This window comes from Pelodiscus sinensis, unplaced genomic scaffold, assembly GCF_049634645.1.
Source record: "Pelodiscus sinensis isolate JC-2024 unplaced genomic scaffold, ASM4963464v1 ctg101, whole genome shotgun sequence".
In the NCBI taxonomy this organism is placed as follows: Eukaryota; Metazoa; Chordata; order Testudines; family Trionychidae; genus Pelodiscus; species Pelodiscus sinensis.
Window position 1 is genome coordinate 1,841 of NW_027465991.1, and position 16,785 is coordinate 18,625.

General features: G+C 66.4%; 1 protein-coding gene across 2 annotated transcripts; it reads left to right on the top strand.

Moving 5' to 3' along the window:
* Window positions 1-1,498: 1,498 nt before the first annotated feature.
* On the top strand, window positions 1,499-16,432 carry LOC142818231 (intercellular adhesion molecule 1-like). Of its 2 annotated transcripts, none has more exons than XM_075917785.1 (7): window positions 1,499-1,766; window positions 4,817-5,092; window positions 5,458-5,775; window positions 7,824-8,102; window positions 8,744-9,013; window positions 12,166-12,338; window positions 13,148-13,286. In XM_075917785.1, exons 1-6 carry the CDS (start codon window positions 1,718-1,720, stop codon window positions 12,336-12,338), a joined length of 1,365 nt encoding a protein of 454 aa, XP_075773900.1. In that variant the 5' UTR covers window positions 1,499-1,717; the 3' UTR covers window positions 13,148-13,286. The 2 variants fall into 2 exon arrangements, with proteins under 2 accessions (XP_075773900.1, XP_075773899.1); XM_075917784.1 differs by lacking the exon at window positions 12,166-12,338 and adding an exon at window positions 13,941-16,432 and having other exon boundaries at window positions 1,552-1,766; window positions 13,148-13,390.
* The last annotated feature ends 353 nt before the right edge of the window (window positions 16,433-16,785 follow it).

A 16,785-nucleotide genomic window follows, 5' to 3' on the forward strand; every position in this document is an offset into this window, starting at 1 on the left:
TTGGAACAGGTCCCATATGAAGAGAGGCTAAAGAGACTGGGACTTCTCAGCTTAGAAAAGAGGAGATGGACGGGGATATGATAGAGGTCTATAAAAGCATGAGGGGGGTAGAGAGGGTGCATACAGAAAAGTTCTTCATTAGTTCCCATAAAGAAGGACTAGAGGACACCAAAGGAAAGGAATGGGTAGCAGGCTTCAAACTAGTAACAGAAAGTTCTTCTTCACAAAGCAAAGAGTCAACCTGTGGAACTCCTTGCTGCAGGAGGCTGTGAAGGCTACAACTAGAACAGAGTTTAAAGGGAAGTGAGATCAAGTCATGGAGGTTGGGTCCATGGAGTGGTATTAGCCAGGGGGTAGGAGTGGTGTCCCTGCCCAAAGTTTGTGGAAGGCTGGAGAGGGATGGCACGAGACAAATGGCTTGGTCACTGTCTTCGGTCCATCCCCTCCAGGGTCCCTAGGGTTGGCCGCTGTCGGCAGACAGGCTACTAGGCTAGATGGACCTTTGGTCTGACCCAGGACGGCCATTGTAAGCTCAGGGCTCAGGGTCGGGGGTCTCAGTGGACCCCCTTGATTTTCATGCAAACCTGCTCCTAGGTGGCCAGGCTGGCAGCTCTCCTGCCCTAGACGACCACTTTCCTGTGCCTAGTGTGGAGATCATGGACGAGGTCCACGATGTCTGCACTAGCCCAGGCGGGTGCCCGCCTCTTGAGGTCCCGGGCAAGTTCCCGGGAGCCGCCAGCCTGGTCCCGGGAAGAAGGGGAGGGCTGGGGGGCATCGGGTGGGTGGCTCGATCCGTGCCAGGTGCAGGGTCTGCTGGCTGGGTGCTGGCAGGCTTGCACCTGGCACGGGCACCGTAGCCAGCCCATGCCCCTTTAAGGGGTCCGGGGCCGGGAGGGGGGCAATAGAGTTTCCCTGGTGTTGGCCAGAGTGGCCACCAGGGAAAGATGGGGGGGGGGGCTAGCCTCCCACTAGGTCGAATTAAGTGGCTACACACCCTTTAATTCGAACTAGTAAGTTCGAACTAGGCTTAGTCCTCGTACAATGAGGTTTTCCTAGTTCGAACTAAGCGCTCCGCTAGTTCCAATTAAGTTCGAATTAGTGGAGCGCTAGTGTAGCGCCTAGCAAAGTTAATTCGAACTAACGTCCATTAGTTCGAATTAACTTTGTAGTGTAGACATACCCTCCCACTCCTCTCTATCTATCCATCCCCTTCTCTCTGTCTGTCCCCGCACACCCCCTCTATGTATCCACCCCTCTGTGTCTCCGTCTGGCCCATTCTCTGGGATGGGGGCACACGGCTCTATGAGCAGTCACAATGTCCCCTCCTTCCTTGTGCCCACGTGTGGAATGAATGTTGTGGCGTGCGCCGAGGCGGGCGCGATGTGCACCACAACACAGCCCAGCCGCGGGCGCTTGGCTAAGCCGCTGAGGAGCGCTGCGCTGTCCCGGCTCCAGGGAACAGCGCCCGGCGGGCGGGGCGGACCCCGGACCCCGCTGCTCCCGCGGAACGCGCCCCCGAGCCGCTCCCCCACCGGGAAACTCCGCCTGGGAGCGTCAGAGAAGCGCGAGTCCCGGCCGAGCTGGAAACCCCCCGCGCCGGCCCGGCCGCCTTCCGGGAACGCTCGGCCCGGCCCCCGCCCCCTATAAAGCGCGGACAGCGCCCGGGCGGCTCAGAGCGCGCCCGGCCCCGGCCCCGGGACTCCGGGACCCCGGCCCCATGGCGCAGCCCCGCCTGCTGCTGCTCGCCGCCTGGCTCGCGCTGGCAGGTAAGCGGCAGCCCCCGCCTCCCTTAGCCCCCCCCGCTGCCCCAGCTGGGCCAGCAGCCCCTCCCCCCGCGTCCGTTAGCCCCCCCCGCTCCCCCAGCTGGGCCAGCAGCCCCTCCCCCCGCCTTCCTTAGCCCCCCCCCCGCTTCCCCAGCCCTCGACCTGGCCAGCTGCCCCTCCCTTAACCCCCCCCAGCTGGGCCAGCAGCCCCCCCCCCGCCTCCCTTAGCCCCCCCCGCTGCCCCAGCTGGGCCAGCAGCCCCCCCGCCTCCCTTAGCCCCACCCCGCTGGGCCAGCAGCCCCCCCGCCTCCCTTAGCCCCCCCAGCTGGGCCAGCAGCCCCCCCGCCTCCCTTAGCCCCCCCCCCGCTCCCCCAGCTGGGCCAGCAGCCCCCCCCGCCTCCCTTAGCCCCCCCCCGCTGCCCCAGCTGGGCCAGCAGCCCCTCCCCCCGCGTCCCTTAGCCCCCCCCCCGCTCCCCCAGCTGGGCCAGCAGCCCCTCCCCCCGCCTCCCTTAGCCCCCCCCCCCGCTTCCCCAGCTGGGCTAGCAGCCCCTCCCCCCGCCTCCCTTAGCCCCCCCCCCCGCTTCCCCAGCTGGGCTAGCTGCCCCTTCCCCGGCCTCCCCCAGCTCTCGACCTGGCCAGCAGCCCCTCCCCCCCCCCCCGGCTTGGCCAGCAGCCAAGCCGGGCGGGGGTCCCGGGATCGGTGTTGAAGAGACGCTTTGGCGGGGTGGGCTGTGAAGCAGGAGAGAGAATCTGTGTGAGACACTCGTGAGTGCGTGTGTACAAGGGAGCAGGCACTCGTGAGTGCGTGTGCGCGCATGTGTACAAGGGAGCAGGCACTCGTGAGTGCGTGTGAGTGTGTACAAGGGAGCAGGCACTCGTGAGTGCGTGTGCGCGTGTGAGTGTGTACAAGGGAGCAGGCACTCGTGAGTGCGTGTGCGCGTGTGAGTGTGTACAAGGGAGCAGGCACTCGTGTCTCCCAAAGTTCGGGGCACACAGAGAAGTGCCCATGTTCTGAGCACGTGCCGCAGCGAGTCCATGTCCCCGCACGGCGCGCTCCCCGGGGCTGCGCGAGTTTCCAGACCCACCGGCCCTCGTGCGTCCCGGGCCGGGCTGGAGACCAGCCAGCTGGGCTGGAATGTGCCCCCGTGGGCGAGGCGCCTGAAGGGGCCTCCTGGCCCCGCCCCGAGCGTGGGGAGCCCCGCCCCCTGCACCTGGGCGTGTTGCGCGAGGGCCGAGCGCGGCCGCCCCTGGGGGAGCAGCGCCCCGGTGGGTGGGGGGGAGGCCAGTGGCCCGGAGCGACCGTGTGCGGGTGGGGGGGATGATGCGGCCTGGGAGTGAGGCTGCCCGGCCCCGCGCCCCTCCCACGGGATGCTGGGGAGAGGGGGGCCGGCTGCCCCCTGCCTGGGGGTTACCCCAGGGTCGCTCTGGGCCCCGCCCTGGCTCGTTGCCAATGTCTCAGGGCCAGGTCCCGACGGGTGTAAATCGGCATCGCGCCCTGAAGCCGGGCGAGGCCGGGACCCTGCATGTTTGGCGGGCGGGGGGGGGCAGTGTTCGGTGAGCGCTGAGCCGGGGGGCAGGGGGGGCCGGGGAGATACGGGGGGGCTGGGCGGTGTTCGGCGAGTGCTGAGCCGGAGGGCAGGGGAGATACGGGGGGGCTGGGCGGTGTTCGGCGAGTGCTGAGCCGGGGGGCAGGGGGGGCCGGGGAGATACGGGGGGGCTGGGCGGTGTTCGGCGAGCGCTGAGCCGGGGGGCAGGGGAGATACGGGGAGGCTGGGCGGTGTTCGGCGAGCGCTGAGCCGGGGGGCAGGGGGGGCTGGGGAGATACGGGGGGGCTGGGCGGTGTTCGGCGAGCGCTGAGCCGGGGGGCAGGGGGGGCCGGGGAGATACGGGGGGCTGGGCGGTGTTCAGCGAGCGCTGAGCCGGGGGGCAGGGGGGGCTGGGGAGATACGGGGGGGCTGGGCGGTGTTCGGCGAGCGCTGAGCCAGGGGGGCTGGGAAGATACGGGGGGGCTGGGGAGATACGGGGGGGCTGGGCGGTGTTCGGCGAGCGCTGAGCCGGGGGGCAGGGGGGGCCGGGGAGATACGGGGGGCTGGGCGGTGTTCAGCGAGCGCTGAGCCGGGGGGCAGGGGGGGCTGGGGAGATACGGGGGGGCTGGGCGGTGTTCGGCGAGTGCTGAGCCGGGCAGGCAGGGGGGGCCGGGGAGATACGGGGGGGGTTGGAGGGTGTTCGGCGAGCGCTGAGCCGGGGGGCCCGGGGAGATACGGGGGGGGGGTTGGAGGGTGTTCAGCGAGCGCTGAGCCGGGCGGGCGGGGGGGGCCGGGGAGGTACGGGGGGGCTGGGCAGTGTTCGGTGAGCGCTGAGCCGGGGGGCCCGGGGAGATATGGGGGGGGGGGGCTGGGCAGTGTTCGGCGAGCGCTGAGCCGGGGGCAGGGGAGATACGGGGGGCTGGGCGGTGTTCGGCGAGCACTGAGCCGGGCGGGCGGGCAGGCAGGGGCAGAGTCCAGCTCCGTCACGCTCCGGTTCCAGCCCGGGCGGCTGGCCTGGCTGCCCCGCAAGCGCCTGAGCCCAGGGAAGGGCCAGCGGGGGCAGGGCCTGTGGCAAGCCCCCCCTTGCACGGATCGGCTGGGCTCAAGGGGCTGGGCAGATGCGCAGGCCCCTGAGCGCCAGGGGAAGGGGGTACCTGGCTGGCGGGGGAGGGGGGACTTCCCTGGCTGCCCGGCAGGACTGTCGCCCGCCCAGCTCAGGGGAAGGGCCGTGGCCTCGCTAGCCCCCCGGGGGCCGGGCGCTTCGCCAGGAAGGGGCCGCAGGGTCCCCGTCTCCCCCGGACTCGGCAGAGCAGAGGGGCCGCTGCGACCTTCGCTTGCCTGGCGCTGGGCACGGAACGGCGAGGCCCGGCCCCCCCAGGCCGCAGCGCCGGCAGCCCTGCCGAGTCCCGCCAAGCCCCTGCCCTGGGCCAGGGTCAGACCCGTCAGGGAAGGGGGCTCCAGGGCCTGGGATCCCCCCTTGCTGCAGGCCCTGGAGGCGCCGAGTGACGGGCGGCTTGGCCGTTTCAGGGTCCGTACAGGGCTCGTCCCAGGTGCACGTGTCGCCGGAAGCCCCCGTGGTGGAGCACGGAGGGTCCCTCTGGATTAACTGCAGCCACACGTGTAACTACTCTTCTGACCCGGGGGGCCTGGAGACCCCGCTCACAAAAAGCATCGAAGAACGTGGGCCCGGCTGGACGGCCTTTCACCTCACCAACATCACGCAGTGGAACCCGACCCTTCAGTGCTACGTCGCCTGCCCTGGTGAAAACGTGACCATCGCATCTACAAACCTCTCCGTTTACCGTACGTGCCGCGGGCTCCCAGCTGCAGGGCCGGGCGGCTCGGGGCCCCGGAGGGTTTCTGGGCAGCGCAGGGTTCGGGACACGGACACCTCGCTGCACAGCTGAGATGGGGCCCCGGCGTGGGCCCAGGCTGGCTGGGAGGGGAGGGGGCAGGGGCCTGGCCGGTCTAGGAGCAGGGAACGGGGCTGAGTCCTCTGGCCGCCGTCGGGCGGGACTTGCTGGGTCTCAGTCCAGCTCCCGGAGGGAGCCGCCCACGTCCCAGCCCCCTTAGCGCTCCTGCTTGTGGGGAGCTGCCTGGGGCGCAGCCTGCCCCTTCCGGCAGCCCCCCACTAACCAGCCTTCGGGTCCTTGCTTCCCTGGCTCCAGGGGTGCCGGAGCGGGTGGTGCTGGAGCCGCTGCCCGCGATGGAGCTGGGCCGGGCCTATAACCTGACGTGCCGGGTTCTGAACGTGGCTCCCGTCCGACACCTCAGCGTGACCCTGCTCCGGGGGGGCCGGGCCCTGCACACGGAGACCTTCCGGACCCGCCCCGGGAACGAGCCCGACAGCGTCACCGTGACCCACGAGATCAGCCCTGGGCGCTGGGACCACGGGCAGCAGGTCACCTGCCAGGCGAGCCTGGACCTGGCGCCGCGCGGGCCCCGGCTGCAGAGCAACTCCTCGGCGGCGGAGCTGCGGGTGTACGGTGGGTCCCCCGCCCGGGCCCCGCGCCCCCCTCCCCTGCTCATTTTGGGCCCTGCACCCTGCTCGGCCTGGGCACCACATCCCGTTCCCTGGGAGCTGCCGGCTCAGGAGACCCCCGGCCATTGCCTGCCCCAAAGCGCCAGGCTCAGACTGTCCAGGGCCCTGCACCCCCACAGCGGTGTCCAGCCCCCCAGGCAGGCTGCTGCCCTGAGCCCGTGGCTGGTTCCTGCTCAGGGCAGAGACCTGGCTCCCCACGGGCCGAGATTCCCAGGCTCGCCCTCTGGGGGCCCCCTAAGGCGGACGGGGGCGTCCTGCTCTTTGCACAGGAACCACCGGGGGACCCAGGGAGCCCCCCTGCTTCCAGGTTCTGCCCAGACCCCCCAGGCCCACCCCACCCCCTGTCCTGGGGCTGGCCTCTCCCATGGCAGAGGCTTCATGGCTCCTTACAGGGGCAGCACCCGGCTCCCACCCTGGCCTTGGCGTACGCGGGGCGCTTGGGTGGCCACCCAGGAGAGTCCAATGCTGCCCAGCTATTGGCACAGCGCCCACCACCGGCAGCCTGTGTTCCTCCTGGTGGTGCACATCTGCACCGGCTTTGGCGCACAGAACAAATTTATGCTGCACACGGATGGAAATCATTGGCAGGACCGTTGCCCAGGCCCTGCCCAGAGGGGGACGTGTTCACACTGCCAACCCCCGGGGTGGGGGGCCAGGCTGAGTGCAGGGTCTGAGCCCAGGGTGGGACACCCCACCCCCAGCCCCTCCGGGTCTAACCCCTGCAGCTCAGAGTGGCGGCGTGTTGGGTACCCCCAGGCCTGCGCCCCCGGAGCAGCAGGAACAGACTGCGCCGGCCAGGAGAACGGGGGGCTGCTGCTCCTCAGGGCACAGCCCAGCATGGACGTGTGTGGCCACATGAGTCAGGGCCAGGCAGCCCAGGCCCCTCGGAGGGGGGGTCCACGGCCCCCAAGCCCGGTGCTCACCTTAGTCCCGTCTCTCCAAGACTGACTCTTCCCCAGCCCCCCCTTTGCTGCAGCCCCTCCCCTCTTTGGGCCATGGCCTACACAACAGGGCCCTCAGGGCGACCCCCCATCCCCGCCCCGCCAGGCCGTGCTCACAGACAGAGGCCAGTAGGGGTCACCCACAGCCCAGCGCCCCCCACTACCTCACAACGGATTTCCCCACAAGTGTGTGTGGGGCGGGGGAGCTGGGCGGGCTCCTGCTTCCCCATGGGGGGGGTTTCTTCTCCTTTTCACTTCCCCTCCCCACACCTCTTCCCCGTGGGGCGGGACCTTGCTGGAGCGGAGCCGGGCACCGTGCCAGCAGCCGGGTGCCGAGGGGCTGGGCAGTAACTGGGGGCATGGACGGACTGTGGGGGAGGGGTGCGGTTTGGGGCCAGAGCTGGGGGTGGGGGAGGGGAGGTGTGGTTTGGGGACAGATCCGGGGAGGGGCAGAGACACCAGACGGGCGGAGCGACGGGGGGGGGCAGAGACACCAGACGGGCGGAGCGACGGGGGGGGGGGCAGAGACACCAGACGGGCGGAGCGACGGGGGGGGGGCAGAGACACCAGACGGGCGGAGCGACGGGGGGGGGAGAGACACCAGACGGGCGGAGCGACGGGGGGGGCAGAGACACCAGACGGGCGGAGCGACGGGGGGGGGCAGAGACACCAGACGGGCGGAGCGATGGGCGGGGGAGAGACACCAGACGGGCGGAGCGACGGGGGGGGCAGAGACACCAGACGGGCGGAGCGACTGGGGGGGCAGAGACACCAGACGGGCGGAGCGACGGGGGGGGGCAGAGACACCAGACGGGCGGAGCGACGGGGGGGGGGGCAGAGACACCAGACGGGCGGAGCGACGGGGGGGGGGGCAGAGACACCAGACAGGCGGAGCGACTGGGGGGGCAGAGACACCGGACGGGCGGAGCGACGGGGGGGGCAGGTCAGTAGCCGGCCCCGGAGCAGAGCGCGTCTCGGCCCCGCTGGCGCCGCAGCCCTGGGCTCCCCGCCGGGGCCCTCACGCCCGCGATGGGTTTCTCGCCCGCTGCAGCTCTCCCCGCGGCGCCCTGGCTGGAGGCCCCCCCGCACGTGGAGGAGGGCGCCGAGGCGAGCGCCCGCTGTGGGGTGGCCGGGATCTTCCCCGCGGCCGAGGCCCGGCTCAGCCTGACCTTGGGGGGCGAGCGGCTGGACCCCCCCCTCAGCACGTCGGGGGACGCGGCCAGCGCCCAGGCCCCGCTCCCGTTCCCGGCCCCGGGGGAGTACGAGCTGAACTGCACCGTGGCCGTGGGGCCCCTGTCCCGATCCGCAGTGCGGCGTGTCCTGCTGTACCGTGAGTGCCGGGGCTCCGGGGGGGTCCTCGGTGGGGGGGGCAGAGCCTGGGCAGGGCTCCCTGGGCCAGGCTCCCGCGGGGGCGGGTTTCACTTCACGCCGGTCCCTGCCCTGGACTTTCCCTCTGAGCGTTCGGGCTGAAACTCCCGCCAGGCCCAGGGGAACTCGGCCCCGGATTCCCCCCCCAGCCCTCCGGGGAATGGAGGGGAGCCCCATGCCCAGCCCGAGCCTCGCCAGCGATTCCTGCCCCGCCCCCATGTCGGCGCCAGAGGCCATCGCCCCCCCCCACGGGGCAGGAGTCACTTTGCCCACGGCCCCGCTGGTGAGAGGCAGGTTTGCACCCTGAGCACGGAGGTGGCGCTGCCCGAGGACAGAGCCTGGGCCCAGCAGCTGGAGGGGCGGGCGGGGCCACCGTGGGGATTTAGGTACCAGGCCAGGAGTGGAGGAATTTGGGCTCAGGTCCCCTGGGGAATTTCGGTGCCTAACTCCCCTGGGACGTGGGCCTAGTGCCCTGTGGGTGTGGGCAGTAACGGCCAGGTGTGTCCGGAGCCCCGTCTGGCGGGTGCAGCGCGCCCTGGCCCCCAGCAACGCAGCCCGTGGGGGGCAGCCAGGCCGCACACAGCTCTGACCTGGTCCATGCAGGTCTCCCCCAGCCCCTCCTGGAGATCAGTGAGACCCAGACCCTCGCGGGCAGCAACGTGACTCTTACCTGCCACTCTGCGATGGAGCCCCCGCGCGCCCTGCTCACGCTCCGAGACCCCGTGAGAGTCCTGGCCTCCGGCACCGAGCCCCTCGGGCACGTCTGGCTCACGGCTCGCAAGCAGGACAACGGGCGGGAGTTCACGTGCGAAGCAAGGCCGGCCCCAGACAGCACCAACGTGAAAAGCACAGCGTCCAGGCTCAGTGTCGTCTGTGAGTAGAGAGCGGCCCGGCTCGGGGAGGTGCGGCCCAACCCCGGCCCAGAGCAGGGCCCCGTGGGCCGGTCACGGTGCACGTTGGACTTACAGGGAGAACGCCGCATTCACTGATAATGTATCGATATCGATATCGATCACCACTGTGGCACGTGCACCTGAGAGCACAGTCGTGCACTCGCACACGTGCACACGCTCGCACGCACACTCTGTCCTGTTACCAATAGTCACTCCCCTTGACGTCGCTGGCAGCCCCAGGCCCTGTCGCTTGTGGCGCCTCCTTCAGGGTGCTGCCCCACTGCCGCCCCATCCGCCTTCTGGGGGGGTGAATTTGCTTCCCAAGAAACTGCCTCCCCCGACTCTCCGGGCCACCGATACTCAGACCCTCTCGGGGCCCCCCTGGCTGGCCTGAGCACCACGGGGTCGGGGCCTGTCCCTCTTCACCTGCTGGGAGGTGTCTGCCTGTCGCCCCTCCCCTCGCTCCCCCACCAGCCCCGCTCTCCAAGGGGATCTCTCTTTCTTCCCCCTCCTTCCCCGCGGGCCCACCCTCCCCTCGCAGGCCGTACCACAGTCCCTGGGATGGTTGGGAAATCGACCCGGCACCCGGCGCGGATGGGTCATTCAGAGGTGTCTGCACCCCGGGCCTCAGTGCCTGAGACCAGCCAGCCGGAGGAAGGCTCCTTGGCCCCATTTTACAGATGGGGAAGCTGAGGCCAGCTGGGGACTGGCAGACGCTGTGACGGACCGGGCCAGGTCTGGGCACAGCTGAGGGCATCTGCTCAGGGCGAATTGCTCAAATTTGGAGCTCTGTATAGCCCCCAGACTGGAGACCTTCCCAAATAGGCCACATACCAGTCGCACAGAGCACTTCAGCTGCCTGCCTGGCCAGCCTGAAGCCGCACAAGCAAAACCCCTCCAGCACCCAGCAATATCCGTGCCCCAGATGGCCCTGGGCCTCATACACAGGTGAGGGTTTTAGAACCCAATCTCACCTACCCCGAACAAGTTCTGTCCGGTTCCAAGAAACCAGCCACAGATCCCTGGTCAATTTACCCTCTTGCCCTTACCCACAAATCACGCTGGGCCAATCCTTTAGCATCTAACAACTAAAGGTTTATTACCACAAGAACGACAAGCCTGAGAGTAAGGTTATTAAAGTACAGTACGTTACATGCACCGAATCTCCCAGGGTATGTCTACACTAGAAAGTTAGTTCGAACTAACGGACGTTAGTTCGAACTAACTTTCCTATGCGCTACACTAGCGCTCCGCTAGTTCGAATTTGAATCGAACTAGCGGAGCGCTTAGTTCGAACTAGGAAAACCTCATTTTACGAGGACTAACGCCTAGTTCGAACTAGCTAGTTCGAACTAAGGGCTGTGTAGCCCTTTAGTTCGAACTAGTGGGAGGCTAGCCCTCCCCAGGTTTCCCTGGTGGCCACTCTGGCCAACACCAGGGAAACTCTATGCCCCCCTCCCGGCCCCGGACCCCTTAAAGGGGCACGGGCTGGCTACGGTGCCCGTGCCAGGTGCAAGCCTGCCAGCACCCAGCTAGCAGACCCTGCACCTGGCACGGCACAGAGCCACCCACCCGATGCCTCCCAGCCCACCCCCTCTTGCCGGGACCAGGCTGGCGGCTCCCGGGAGCTTGCCCTGGACCGCAAGAGGCGGGCACCTTCCTGGGCTAGTGCGGACATCGTGGACCTCGTCCACGATCTCCGCACTAGGCACAGGAAAGTGGCCGTCTAGGGCAGGAGAGCTGCCAGCCTGGCCACCCAGGAGCAGGTGTGCATGAAAATCAAGGGGGTCCACTGAGACCCCCGACCCTGAGCCCTGAGCTTACAATGGCCGTCCTGGGTCAGACCAAAGGTCCATCTAGCCCAGTAGCCTCTCTGCCAACAGCGGCCAACCCTAGGGACCCTGGAGGGGATGGACCGAAGACAATGACCAAGCCATTTGTCTCGTGCCATCCCTCTCCAGCCTTCCACAAACTTTGGGCAGGGACACCACTCCTACCCTCTGGCTAATAGGACTCCATGGACCCAACCTCCATCACTTGATCTCACTTCCCTTTAAACTCTGTTCTAGTTGTAGCCTTCACAGCCTCCTGCAGCAAGGAGTTCCACAGGTTAACTATTTGCTTTGGGAAGAAGAACAACTTTCTCTTACTAGTTTCAAGCCTGCTACCCATTCCTTTCCTTTGGTGTCCTCTAGTCCTTCTTTATGGGAACTCATGAAGAACTTTTCTGAATGCACCCTCTCCACCCAACCCCTGCTTTTAGAGACCTCTATCCTGTCCCCCCTCCGTCTCCTCTTTTCTAAGCTGAACAGTCCCAGTCTCTGTAGCCTCTCTTCATCTGGGACCTGTTCCCAACCCCTGATCATGTTAGTTGCCCTCCCCTCTCCCAGCCTTTCTCTTCCCCTCTCCCACCTCCTTTTCCCAGTCTCCCCCAGTTTTTTTCAATAAAGACAGAGTCAATGTTGGAAGAAACATTAGCTTTATTTTGTACATCAATAAGAAGGGGGGCTAGGGAAGGGCAAGTGGAAGAAGGTGAGGGAGGAATGGGGCACGAGCCCCCGATGGGGAGGACTGGGCTGGCTCTGCGGGCTTCTGGGGGTGGAAGCTCTCCTGCAGCCCCCCAATTACTCCCTCTCCCCAGATGGCAGCCTGCGGCAAGTGCAGCCGGGCTGATGGCCGAGTGGTGTGATGTGCCCAGTGTGGGCACTCAGGGCACTCCAAGACAGAACTTCTTTGCAAGCGGGGCACCCCTTAGAACTGTGTGTCCGGGGTGGGGGTCGGGACCCTTTAAGCGCAGCCCTCGGCTAGCCTGAGACAGTATCTCCACGCTCTAAGTCCTCCTTTTATGCCCTGCCGGCACTGCTTCCGGCCATCATTAAGCCCTGTTCAGAGTCCACTCAATGTGGACTTACTAGTTCGAACTAGCAAAACGCTAGTTCGAACTAGTTTTTAGTTCTAGATGCGTTAGTTCGAACTAGCTTAGTTCGAATTAACTAATTCGAACTAAGTTAGTTCGAACTAGCGCTGTAGTGTAGACGTACCCCCAGTTCTCGATGCAGGCTCTAGCAGAGGTGTTATAACTGCTGGTTTAAAAGTCTTTGATGTACGTTCTATGTCCGGATGGGTCCACAGTTCTTCCCGGCTCGTGGTTCCCTGCGAGGCTGCATCTGGGGTCAGGAGCAGATCTGAAGACAAAATGGAGGATGCCACATGGCCTCTATATAATTTCTTCCCCATCTCTTCTTGGCTGCAGCAGGTCACCTGGCCAGTGGCCCATCCCCGTGCTCCCTGCTGGTAGCCCCTAGGTATCAGTCCCCATTCTTGAGGTGTGTCCTTAGCCTGTTGAGGGCTTTTGTTCCACGGAGACTTGCTCATTAGCATGTCCATAGGCCGAGCTTTGCCCACTGCTCAACCACGTACCGAGACACATTGGCTGCGTCTCGACTGGCATGATTTTGTGCAAATGCTTTTAACGGAACAGTTAACAAAGAGCATCTAGATTGGCACGGAGGCGTTTGCACAGAAAGTGCTTTTGCGCAAAAGCAGCCGTGGCCAGTCGAGACGCGATTTTGCGTAAGAAAGCCCCGATCTCCATTTTGCACATTGTGGCTTTCTTACACAGAAAACTCCTTCCCTGTCACACTGGCCCTCTTCCCACGAGGGCTTATCCCTGAGCGGGAGCAGCATGGTATTTGCGCAGGATCACTGACAGTCTTACAGGAGATCGCCAGCGCTCTTACGCAAATTCAAGCGGCAGTGCAGACAGGCGGCAAGTTTTTCCTCAAAATCTTGCCAGTCTAGACGCAGCCATTCAGTCTCCACACAAAGTCCATGCGTGGAACGTCACACACGAACCAGCTTCTATCTGACACCTCGCATGGCCCCTTTGGATCACGTTTGGGGCCAACACCCCCCGTGGGTGCAGCAGTGCTCTGGCTGCTAACCTAAAATCCAGTAACGTGACAGAGGCCCAGGCTCCAGCTCCCAGTGCGGCCGTGGGGGGCCCCACAAGGAGGCTGCTGTGGCTGGGGAGGGCCTGTCCTTGGCGCAGCCCCGGGGCGGGCAGAGGGGGCCCCGCGGCACTGGGCACCGTAACCACCCCCCTCACTTGCAGACGGGCCCCGGCTGGACGACTCCGGCTGCCCCGGGAACCGGACGTGGGCGGCGGGGACGGAGCAAACCTTGTCCTGCGCGGCGCTGGGGAACCCCCCACCGGACGTGGCGTGCACGAAGGACGGGCGGCAGGTCAGCACCACGGCGCCGCGGCGGGTCGGGAGCGAGGACGCCGGGACCTACGTCTGTGAAGCCAAGAACACGCTCGGCAGGGCCCGCCGGGAGGTGACCGTCCACGTGGAGCGTAAGTGGCCTTGGCTGGGCGCTCTGCAAAGGCCCCTCTGGGGTTAGGAGCAAAGTGGAGCAAAGTAAAATCCCACTGACAGCCCATGGGATTTAGGAGCCCACTTGCCCCACAGGCTCTAGGGGCCCCGTCCGGGATACCAGGCTGCCGTTCCCGGCCTGGCCCTTGATCCCGTCTGGCCGTTCCAGCGATGGGGCCGGTGTCTGCAGGCTCGGTGCCAGCTGTGGGTCCCAGCGTCCCTCCTGCCCCAGAGAGCAGGGCTGGGTCCAGCTTCCTGAGACCTGGTGGCTTTCGGGCTCCTCCCCGTCCCAACCCCTCCTCGTCTTAATTGGGTGCAACACGACAGAACGCCAGCCGGGATCAGGGCCCCGCCCAGACAAAGACGGGAAAGGGAAACTAAGGCACAGAGCAGCTGAGTGGTTTCCCCGAGGCCAGCACTCAGGGGAATAGAACCCAGGTGTCCTGCGCCCCAGGCCACTGTCCACAGCTGTAGCCACTAGGCTCCCCCACCGCGTGGCCCTCCTCAGTCTGCCCCCTTCTTCCTTAACAGATCCCAAGCCCAACTACCTGCTGTTGGTCCTGCTGCCCGCGGTTTTGGGCATTGCCCTGGCCTTGGCCGCAGCCTACGGCTTGCACTACCGCGCCCACAAGATCCGCACATACCGGCTCAAGCAGCAGCAGCAGCAGCAGCAGCAGCAGGCCGAGGAGGTGAAGCTGAACGGGGCCGCAGAGAACGCGCCCGACCCGGAGTCCAGCGTCTAGGCCTGGCCAGGACCCGCAGCCCCCGGCTCCTGCCTGCTGCCTGCCCCGGGAGCGCCCAGTGACCCCTGTGCACGGTCTGCGGAGGGCAGTGGGCGGCGCGTGAGGGGCAGACCCCCGGGGCCAGACTCCCCCACGCCTGGCCGGAGGGTCGCGCTGCAGAAGCAGGTGTCTGGGCGACCCCGTCCCGGCGGCAGTGCCTGTAACACTGGACGCGCGAGTGGAGGGGAGTGGTTAATAGGCGCCGCTCAGCGCGTCTGAACCCCACACCAGCTCTGCCTGCCCAGCGCCAGGCCAAGGGGCCCCTGGTGAAACCGGCTCGACACTGAGAAACTGGACAGCGGCTCGCCGGGCCCCTTTCTCGGCTCTGCTGGACCCCAGAGCCTGGCCCCCCACCCGGCGGCTCGGGGCAGCCTCGGCTACCAAGGCCCCTGTCCTGTGAGCAGGGTCTGCGCGCCACATCCCACTGCCTGGCCGGGCTACGTCGCTGGCCATTGAGGACGCCAGAGCCCCTGGTTCAGGGCGCCCACAGCTCGGTTTGTGTTACCGCGGGTGGTGCACGTTCGCACATAGCTTGGTGCACTCGACAAAATTTATTCTGCTTGTAAATGAAAACATCCCCTGGATGGCCGAGAGTTGAGGGAACATTGGTGGTGCCCCAGGGCTGGGTCCTGGCTCCAGGGCTGTTCCGTGAAGGGGACGCGGAGCTGGCAGGAGCCAGAGCAGACGGCAAAGAGCTACCAGGGGGTCGCGCCAGGCCGGTGGCGGGGCAGAGGGAATGCGGCGTCCTTGCGCACGGGGCTCGGAACATCCTGCTCCGGGGCCCCGCGGCAGAGGGGCGGAGAGGCAGGAAGTGCCGGACTGCTGGGGGGACCCGGGACGCCGGCCCCTCGAGGGCCGGGTGCAGGCAAGGGGGGAAGGGCGACCGGCCGCGTGGCGGGGACTTGGCCGCCGGGGAGAGCGCGGCTCCGGGGCAGACGGGCTGGAGGTTGGGGCCCTCGGGGCGAGGGGAAGCGAATCAGGAAGTGCCATTTCCTCCCTCACCCGGCCCGGGCAGCGTGGCCAGAGGCAGCCAGGGGGTGAGGGGCTCCAGCCAGGGCCTTTGGGCTCCTGTCACCCGCAGCCTGAGAGCGCAGGTGACAGCCGGAGGGGACGGTTTGCCCCTGACTGGGGGCCGGCCCCTAGGCCCTTTGTGACCAAGGGACAGAAGCTCAAGCCCCGGGCGGTACCTGTGCACAAAACCGAGCCTGGCCCCGTGCGGGCTGAGCCGGGGGCTGGGAGCCGGGGGTGGGGGGGGGGACCCTGCCGCAGCAGCAGATTTAAACCAAAGGAGAAATTCTCTCCTCGCTGCCGGCCTGTGGAACTCCCGGCCACTGGACGGCGCGAGGCCAAAACTCCCCCAGGGCTCAGGACAGAGCCAGGTCAGCACGTGGAGAACAGGCCCCTCCATGGGGCCCAGGGGGTGGGGACCCAGCCCCATGTTCTGCGCGTCCCTCACCTCTGCCAGACGCTGGGCAAGGCGGCTGGTTGGGTTGCTCAGGGTTTGCCTCTCTCTGGGAGCCAGGACCCGGGCGCGATGGGCCTGGGTCTGGCCCTTCGCTTGTTCTTAGCATAGAATCCCAGAGCAGTAGACCTGGCAGGGCCCTTGAGCGTCATGGAGTCCAGTCCCTGCCCCCACGGCAGCACCAACTAGACCTGTGGTCCCCAAGCTTTCGTGGCTGCTGGGTGTCCGGGGGCGGGGCCGCTCATGCACCGGGCGTCCGGGGAGGGGGTCACGCATGCACCACGCGCCTGGGGGTGGGGGCCGTCCATGCGCCCTGAGCCCAGGGCCAGCACCACGCATGTGCTGGGGGCAGGGCCAGCCCAGATGTTTCGGCGGGCACACATAAATGTCCCGGCGGGCACCATGGCGCCCGTGGGCACCACACTGGGGAGCACTGAGCTAGACCATCGCTGACAGCGTCTGTCCAACCTGCTCTTCAATATCCAGGGATGGAGATTCCTCCAGCTGAGTCTCCTAAGCAGCGCAGGGTAAAGCGGGAGAGCGACGTCTCGTGTCTGGCTCACAGCACCCCTGTTCATGCCGCCCAGAACCATGTCTGCCTTTTGCAACAGCATCACGCTGCTGACTCATGTTTAGCTTGTGATTCACTCTGAGCCCTGGATCCCTTTCCGCAGTTCTCCTTCCGAGACCGTCGCTTCCTATTCTGTGTGTGTGACACGGACTGGTCCTGCCTACGTGGGGCACTTCGCATTTGTCCTCATTAAACTTCATCCTGTTCACCTCTGACCATTTTGAATTCGACCTGATCCTCCAAGGCAGTTGAACCCCTCCCAGCCTGGGATCACCTGCAAACGCAAGTGTCCTCTCTGTGCCGATATCGAAATCGATGAAGACATTGAACAGAACAGACCCCTGTGGAGCCCCCTTGTTCTGCCCTTGCGGCAGGATTGTGAGCTGTTCAGAACTCCTCTCAGAGCGGTTCTCCAGCCAGTTCTGCACCCACCTTGTAGGAGCCCCGTCTAAGTTGTATTTGCCTTGTTTATTGATAAGAATATCACGCCGGACCGTATCAAACGCCTTCCTAGAGTCCAGGTATCCCACGTCAATCGCTTCTCCCTTATCCACAAGACTC

Bases quoted from the DNA above. Each gene is read 5' to 3' on its own strand.
- LOC142818231 (XM_075917784.1), top strand. From the start codon at position 1,718: ATGGCGCAGCCCCGCCTGCTGCTGCTCGCCGCCTGGCTCGCGCTGGCA. The intron at 5,776-7,823 runs GTGGGTCCCCCG...CGCCCGCTGCAG, and splicing joins GGCGGAGCTGCGGGTGTACG to CTCTCCCCGCGGCGCCCTGG. The intron at 9,014-13,147 runs GTGAGTAGAGAG...CCTCACTTGCAG, and splicing joins GTCCAGGCTCAGTGTCGTCT to ACGGGCCCCGGCTGGACGAC.